Source organism: Halichoerus grypus, chromosome 15 (assembly GCF_964656455.1).
Source record: "Halichoerus grypus chromosome 15, mHalGry1.hap1.1, whole genome shotgun sequence".
NCBI lineage: Eukaryota > Metazoa > Chordata > Mammalia > Carnivora > Phocidae > Halichoerus > Halichoerus grypus.
In genome coordinates, this window is record NC_135726.1 from 51,262,609 (window position 1) to 51,270,750 (window position 8,142).

General features: G+C 56.5%; 1 protein-coding gene across 2 annotated transcripts in view; it reads left to right on the top strand.

The window, feature by feature from the left end:
• Window positions 1-5,649, top strand: part of MARK4 (microtubule affinity regulating kinase 4) — a 29,450-nt gene extending 23,801 nt beyond the window's left edge. Inside the window, exons 15-18 of one of the 2 annotated variants that reach the window (XM_036091535.2) lie at window positions 1,597-1,875; window positions 2,047-2,126; window positions 3,012-3,056; window positions 4,328-4,540. In XM_036091535.2, the coding sequence (XP_035947428.1) occupies window positions 1,597-1,875; window positions 2,047-2,126; window positions 3,012-3,056; window positions 4,328-4,392 (469 nt within the window). In that variant the 3' untranslated portion in view covers window positions 4,393-4,540. Of the gene's footprint in view, window positions 1-1,596; window positions 1,876-2,046; window positions 2,127-3,011; window positions 3,057-4,327 lie in introns of both variants that reach the window. The other variant, XM_036091534.2, reaches the window with a different exon arrangement.
• The last annotated feature ends 2,493 nt before the right edge of the window (window positions 5,650-8,142 follow it).

Here is an 8,142-nt window from a genome sequence, read left to right on the forward strand (position 1 = left end):
ACAGGATATGGAGTGGTTGAGAGTAGTGATTCTGTGGCTACTACATTCTGTGTTCAAATCTTGCCTCTGCACTCTGCTAGCAGGATGACCTCGGGCAAGTCTCTGAGCCTCGGTTTCCTCCTCTGTAAGATGGGGCTGATGTTCTCTGCCTCTAGGCCCTGTTAGAGGGATCCGGTGGGGATCAGGTGCGTCCTGTGCTGGGCACAGGGTCTGTGACATAGAGGGCATTCGATGAGTGAGCGCTTATTTCGTGGTCATTAAATAAAAATAATAGTGAGTATTCATCAAGCAGGAACTGTATGCCAGGACTTTGTGTGTATTCGCTGGTTGAATGGCCCTAACAACTCTGTGAGGTAGATCCCGGTATCTCCATTTTACAGCTGAGGAAATGAGGCTCAGAGAGGTTAAGTAACTCGTCCAAGGCCACACAGCTGGCAAGTCAAGGAGCAAAGATTCCAGACTGACCGCAGCGTGTGTGTTTGTAAACACTATAGTGCATAGCCTTCCAGCTTTGGTCGAGAGACAGTGTAGCAGTTGGATTGTAGACTCAGCTGGTGTAACGAAGAGACCCCAAGGGACGGTGGCTTAAATGAGAAGGAGGTTTAGGCCTCTCTGATAGAGCCATCCAGAGGTAGGCAGGCAAGGTCCTCCAAGGACCCAGATTGTTCCTGCCCATCTCAAACCGAGGCTCCAGCTCTGGGACTGAGGCCACTGCACCAGCTGTCACCATTTCTCAACCAGCAAGAAGGATGGGAAGAGTGGAGCACAAGCTGCATGCTTTTTAGAGGCCTGACCCAGAAATGGGACAAAGCACTTCAGTTTGTATCCTATTGGCCAGAGACTAGTCACATGACCATCCCTAACTGCAAGGGAGCTGGGAAATGTAGTCTCTGGCTGGGTGGCCATGTGCAACGCTCACACCCTTAGGAAGTTTGGTTACTAAAAGTAAAACAAGGAGGACAGATTCCAAGGGAGAGGTAGTAGCATCTGCCACAGTCAGGATTCCCTCTTTGAGACCCAGGCTGGTCCTGGGGTCCTTGGAAGGACAGAAATTGTAGGTCTGGCCCCTCCTGTCAGGACTGGGAGGGTTTGGAGGAGGGTCCTGGGACACTGGAGCCACCACTATCCACACCACATCTTGAGACAATTGGGAAGAGGGTCCTTTCTGACCTGTCAAAAAATTACCATAATGAGTTTAAGTACCTTTGATGTTCATATCTATTCGTATCCCGAGTGAAAAGTGAAAGTTCAGACAGCAAAGTATTTGCAAAATTGACTTGGTTCCTGAGGTTTGGATGGCAAATGGCAAGGGACTCATCAAAAAATATATCTGAACCTATTCCACTGCTGAGTTTGGAGAGAGGAGAGTTAGGATACGTTTGGAGTGGGTAGGGTTTGAAGAAAGGACAGTTTGAAGGAGGGATGACTTAGGAAGAATGAAGAGTCTGTAAAATAGCTAGGGTTGTATAGTACACAGCCTGCCCAACTGTACATGGCAGCCCTGTCTCTGAGCTCTAAGTTTTTTAATGTTTCTGATCTCAAGACAGGACAGTGAAGAATCAGGCCCCACTCAGACTTATTCCTTTCTGCCCACAGCTCGGGTACCCCACGGGTGCCCCCCGCCTCTCCCTCTAGTCACAGCCTGGCTCCCCCATCGGGGGAGCGGAGCCGTCTGGCACGCGGTTCCACCATCCGCAGCACCTTCCACGGTGGCCAGGTCCGGGACCGGAGGGCAGGGGGCGGGGGAGGCGGGGGTGTGCAGAATGGACCCCCCGCCTCTCCCACGCTGGCCCATGAGGCCACACCCCTGCCCACTGGGCGGCCCCGCCCCACCACCAACCTCTTCACCAAGCTGACCTCCAAACTGACCCGAAGGTGAGCCCCATGGGATGTGGGGGGTGGGAGTGGGGTGGGGGGCAATGGGGCCTAACCTGTCTTCTGCTCTGCTCTGCCTCCTCTACCCCCACATCATCTCCTCCTCCTCCTCCTCCTCCTCTCTCTTCTCCTCCTCCTCCGTCACCCTTCACCTCCCTCCTCACACTACAGGGTTACCCTCGATCCCTCTAAACGGCAGAACTCTAACCGCTGCGTTTCGGGCGCCTCTCTGCCCCAGGGATCCAAGATCAGTAAGTCCCGTACACCCTCCGCTGTCCCTGGCTCTGCTTCCCTGTCTGCATGTCAGACCTGTGTGTACAGGGGTGGGGGAGGCGGACTGTGTGCGTGCGGGAGGAGGACTGGTTGTGGGGTCTGGCTGTTCATTTTACTCATTTAATAAACAGTAGTCTGGCCTCTGGAGCCAGACTCTTAAGGCTCAGACCCCAGCTCTGCTGAGTGACCTTGAGTAAGTCACTCAACCTCTCTGGGCCTTGCTTTCCTCTTCTGTAAGGTGGGGATAGAAATAACAGTGCCTTCCTCCTAGGGTTGTCGTGTGGACTAAATGAGGTGATATATGGACTGAGCTTAGAATGCTGCCTTGGAAAATGATTTATGTTTATTCACTGAGCGCCTGGCCCTATCTTAGACCCCAGAGTAGAGTGAACAGAATGTATAAAATCCCAGCCCAGGCAGAGCCGACATTCTCGGAGATCCAGACAGTAAATAAGTACTGAGAAGAAAAGTAGAGCAGGGAAGAGAGGTACAGTTTTAAATGGAGCAGGCCTCACTAAGGAGGTGCCGTTTGAGCAAAGCGTGAAGGAGGGGTGCGTGTGTGTGTCCATGTCCTTCTATATGTAGGTGTGTATCTCTGCCCAATCCCTTTCTCTTTCGTCTTCCGAATTCTTCAGTATCTTTCCTCTGACCTGCACTAACCATTTCAGAAGGGGCTCCCCTTCTGGGCATGGAGAGGGAGTTCAGATCCTGACTCCCAGCCCTCCCCAGCCCAGCTCCAGCCGGCGGGGAGGGACCGGGACCAGGGCTGAGGCAGGGGCTGCCCAGAGTTCTGGAGGCAGTGGGTTGGGGGAGGGGGCGCCGTACGTGCAGATTAGACACTCTGTCCGCCTCCCTTCCCCTAGGGTCACAGACGAACCTGAGAGAATCGGGGGACCTGAGGTCACAAGGTGAGTGCCTGGGCCTACCCCCTGGCCGCCGCACCAGCCCCTCCCGCTTAGGGTGCCTCAGACCCCACTTCTGTCTGCACCTCCCCGATGCACCATCCCCATACCTTTAGATGGGACCTGAGCCGCCGCCTCCAGGCCAGCTTCCTGAACTCTCCCTCGGGCCCTCCTTCCTCTGCCCGGGCCTCTTATGCCCCGCCCCCCACGACTTCCTCTCATTTCCACCCCCATCCGTGCACACTGTCCCTCGACCGTCCTTACCTCCAGCCTCTTCCATGTGTGACCAAGTCCTGCTGTTGCCACCACACCTCCCTCGCCCTCTCATCCACCGAGGCACAGCTGTTGCAGCGGATGGTCCATAGTTTAGGCTTTGAGGCCCAGGTCATCCGTCATGCGTGTTCGGCTCTGCCGTTGTCCCGCAATCAGTGCAAAAACTGATGGGCGTGGCGGGGTTCCAGACACACTTAGTTACAAAAGCGGGCAGCCCTGTACCTCGCCGGCCCTGCTTCAGTTTGACACAATCCCCCGATGTAAAGACACCCCCCACACCCCACTCGGTGCAAATTAAGAACCTCCCCACCAGTCCCAAAGATCCCAGGACCGACTCTCATTGGCTGGAACTGAGCCACATGTCCATCCCTAAGCCAATGCCTGTGGCCAGAAGGGTGGCGTACTCTGATTGGTGGGACCTGGTCATGCGTTTCCCCTTTGAACCAATCGCGGCAGGCAGGGAGGTGGCTTGCTCTCATTGGCCAGAACCGAGCCACGTGCTCAGCTTGGCGCTGAGAGGCGGAGTCAGCCGCGAGGAAACCGGGAAGACTTAAGTGTGCAATGGTTCTCAAGAGGAGCGCCCTTGGTACTTTAGGCGGGACATTTCTTTGTTGTGCGGGGCCTCTCGCATGTTGCAGAACGTGTATCCGCCCTGAACCTAATAAATGTCAGCGGCACTCGCATCCCAAGACATTGCGCTAATCAAAAAGCCCCCAGAAATTTCCAGATACCCCTTGGGAGGAGGTGATGGAAGGAGGTTGCAGGCATCACTTCCACTCACATCCAGGAATTGAGAGACAAGGCGGCGCCTGGCTGCCGCGGAGGCTGGGAAATGGAGCCTCCAGCTGGCCGGCGATCCGTACGGCTGCACCTCTGTCGCTGTCCCTGGGGTGGGAGAGGGTGGCGGGTTGTGAGGGACGTCTAGGAGTCTGTCCCCAGGTGGGAACACTGGGTCGCCTTCCCCTCCTCTCCCGTCTTTGACCGCTGACATCTTCCCGCCCCAGTTGCCATCTACCTTGGGATCAAACGGAAACCGCCCCCCGGCTACTCCGATTCCCCTGGAGTGTGAAGCTGACCAGCTCGCGCCCGCCCGAGGCCCTGATGGCAGCTCTCCGCCAGGCCACCGCGGCCGCCCGCTGCCGCTGCCGCCAGCCACAGCCGTTCCTGCTGGCCTGCCTGCACGGGGGTGCGGGCGGGCCCGAGCCCCTGTCCCACTTCGAAGTGGAGGTCTGCCAGCTGCCCCGGCCGGGCCTGCGGGGAGTTCTCTTCCGCCGCGTGGCGGGCACCGCCCTGGCCTTCCGCACCCTCGTCACCCGCATCTCCAACGACCTCGAGCTCTGAGCCGCCACGGCCCGGGTCCCCTCCTCTTCCTCTCCCTCGTCCCCTTCACCTCCGCAGCAGGGAGAGGGGTCAGGGAGGGGCGTCTTCCTCTGTCATCACCTCGGTTCCCGCGAGTCCGACGTGGGGACAGAGACTGTCCCCTGCGTTGTTCTCCGGGGCCGTTGGGCATGAGAGAAGAGTGAGGGGGCCGAGCAGGGGGAGCTGGCCCCTTCCTGGAGCCTCCAGCCGGTCCTGTCCTCCCTCACCCTGCCAGGGGGCACCCAAGGAGACTCTGGGGGCACGGCAAGGGCAGAAAGGGAAACTGAGGAAACTCTTCCATCCCCGCCCCACCCCCACCCCCAAGAGCTCAAGAATTAGGCCTTGGGCAGGGGCAGGAAGGGTTGCTGAGCCTAAAGACTGGAGAATGGGGGGGGCTGGGAGTGGGAGTCAGAGAGGCAGATTCCTTCCCCTCCCCTCATGCTCGAACCCCACCCCCCTTCCTGCCCCAGGCTGGCGCGGGGCACTTTGTACAAATCCTTGTAAATACCCCCACACCCTCCCCTCTGCAGAGATCTCTCAAGGAGCTGCCACTGTCACCTCCGGTTTTTAAGTTATTACACCCCCCCTCCTGTCAGCCCCCTCACCTGCAGCCTGTCGCCCAATAAACTTAGGAGAGTCCCCCTCCCCCACGCTGACCCCGGGCTTTTCCTTCCCTGCCCTCACCTGCGAGTGAGACGAGGAGGAGGTGGTGTGTGACTTTGGGCCAGTGGTTCCTCCTTTCTGAGCCTCGGTTTTCTCAGCTGCAGAATGGGTGTAGTGGGGGTGTGAGGGTCAAGGATGATGGTGGAGGAGGGCAGGACAGAACTCGGCCTCATCCACGAGGCCCCCGGTTCCTATATCGGTCCCCCATTCATCCACTCACGTGCCCACCCACATGTTATACCGGACTCTAAGCCACTTCTTACTCCAGTAGTACATTTATTCAATAAACAGTCATTGACTTGTGCCTACGCCGTGCCAGGCCCAGTGCTGGACACGGAGACACAAGGAGCCCCGTCTGTGGCGGACATGGGTTCTGACACAAAACACTAGAGAAACCAAACCATTGTTTGGTCGCTGACGGGCAGATTTGGATTGCTTTGTGGAGCCCAGAAGAGAGCGGGAGGGAGTCGGGGAAATGGGCTTTGAAGGATGAATAGGAGTTGACCGGGTTTGGGGTATGCCCTGGGCAGAAGCCTGGGGGTGGGAGTGCATGATAGACCTTCAGAGAACTGCGGGTAATTTCGGTGTGGCTGCTGTGTTGGGGGTGGTGGAGAATTAACAAGAGAAATGTTGTATTAGGACTCATAATCCAGCTACACTTAGGCAAAAAGGTTACTCGTTTGCTTATGTTCCTTAATAATGTGGGGGTGCCTGACTTCAGGTATGGCTGAATCCAGGCAGCCGGCCATCTCATCTTGGCTTTTTTCAGTGTGAGTTTAACAGTTTCAGCCTGTAGTTTCATCAGGCACTCCCTGATGGCAGAGATGACCCCAGCAGTTCCAACCTCTCCTCCCTTTGCCTAGTTTCTGCAGCAAAAAGTTCCTCATTGCCAACTTCTGGCAAAAGTCCCAAGACGGACTCTTATTGGCCCAGAGAAGTCATGTGACCATTCCTGACCCAGTCCCTGTTGCTCTGGAGCGGCCAGGCCCCTGCCTGGAGCTGGATTTTTTTTTTTTTTTTTTTTTTAAGATTTTATTTATTTGACAGAGAGAGACACCGCAAGAGAGGGAACACAAGCAGGGGGAGTGGGAGAGGGAGAAGCAGACTTCCCGCGGAGCAGGGAGCCCAATGAGGGGCTCGATCCCAGGACCCTGGGATCATGACCGGAGCCGAAGGCAGACGCTTAACAACTGAGCCACCCAGGCACCCCTGGAGCTGGATTTAGGTGGGTTGCTCAGAGGAAGGTCAAGGTGTCCTTAGCCAGAGGAAGGGAAAAGAAGCTCAATAGAGCTAAGCAGTAGAGGGCGGGGGGGTTGTTCACACAGGGCCTTGTAGGCCAAAGGGCCAAAGCGAGCGAGCTGGGCTTTCATCCAAGGGCACTAGGGAGCCATGGAGGGTTGTATGTAGGGAAGAGGCTTAGTCTACTGTGCCTCAGGTGCCCACTTGGGGCAAGGTAGGGTCAACCCTTGTCTTGTGTTCGTCTTGGGGCTAATAGCAAAGTCAAATGAGAAATAAAGGGTGGTAGAAACTGAGTGGTCACTGTTGAAAAATTCAGGGTCTGGGACAGAACCGCATTACTGTCTTATGAGTGAGGCCAGAATAGGGATCTGCTAAAAGGTGTTTCTATTGAGTCAGGTGGCGGGCACCAACCAACGCTGGAAATCTCAATCCCTAAGGGCTTCCTGTGTGCCCAGCTCTGTGCTGGGGACATAGTGGTGACCAAGGCAGCCCCACCCCTGCCCTCGGGGGGCTCAGTCCAGTGGAGAAAGCTGGATTTAGGTGCACCGGTGATGATCCAGAGTGGGCAGGGCTGGGGGGGAGGTGGCAGGGCAGAGGCCGGGGAAGGCCAAGAGGGTGCCTGTCCCAGCCAGGGAGGGCTTCCCAGAGGAGGAACAGCCCAACTGCCACTGGGAGAATGATGAACAGCTAGCTAGACATGGCGTTCTAGGCAGACGGAACAGCTGGTACGATGCCTGGGAAGCAGGAGAGCGAGAGTACAGCAAATGGCAAAAAAATTACAGTGAGTGGAGTCGCTGGGAGAGATGAGACTGGAGGTGTTGGCAGGGCCCTGAAGGTAGTGGAGAGGGGCTCGGGCTTTCTACCAAGGACACTAGGGAGCCATGGCGAGGTTGTGAGCAAGGGGGAGGAAGGGACAGGTTTATGCTGCGAAGGGAGGGAAGGAGACAGGTCAGGAGAGTAGGGAGGAGGTTGGAGTGGGACAGAAGGTGGGGAGAGAAGGGGTGCATTTAAGGCTTATGAGGCAAGATGGGCAGGACAGGCATGGTCGCTGACGGGCAGATTTGGCTGACGGTCCCACTGGAGTGCTTGTGGTCTGTGTGGCCTCGGGGGTGGGGTAGGGGGGTGAAGCTGGGTTAGTGATGCAGTCTTCATTTGGGGACAGTGTTGTAAAGGACATCCTGACACCTGACAGGTCTTGTCTTTTTCTTCTAGCCTTCCTGTTTCAGTAATCTCTCTGGGAACGCTTGGGCACATGCCCTGGCCTCAGTTTCCCTTCTGTAAAACAGCACATTTCTTGATCTCTGAGGGCCCTCAGGTTTGAAAAAATGCCTCCTCCAGGTCCCTGGGGCTCTGTCTTCCACTCACCCCGCTTCACATTTCCTTCTGAAACCTTTGTCTCTTTTTGAGGCCACGACGCTGCCCGTGCTGGAGGCCTGGGCGTATTGGGTCGAGTAGAGGTGATTGATGTGGCCAACACCCAGTACGTGTTCAGATGCTTCCGGACTTCGATTACCCACCCCACCGCCCCTGACCACCTCCATCATGGGACCAAGTTTTC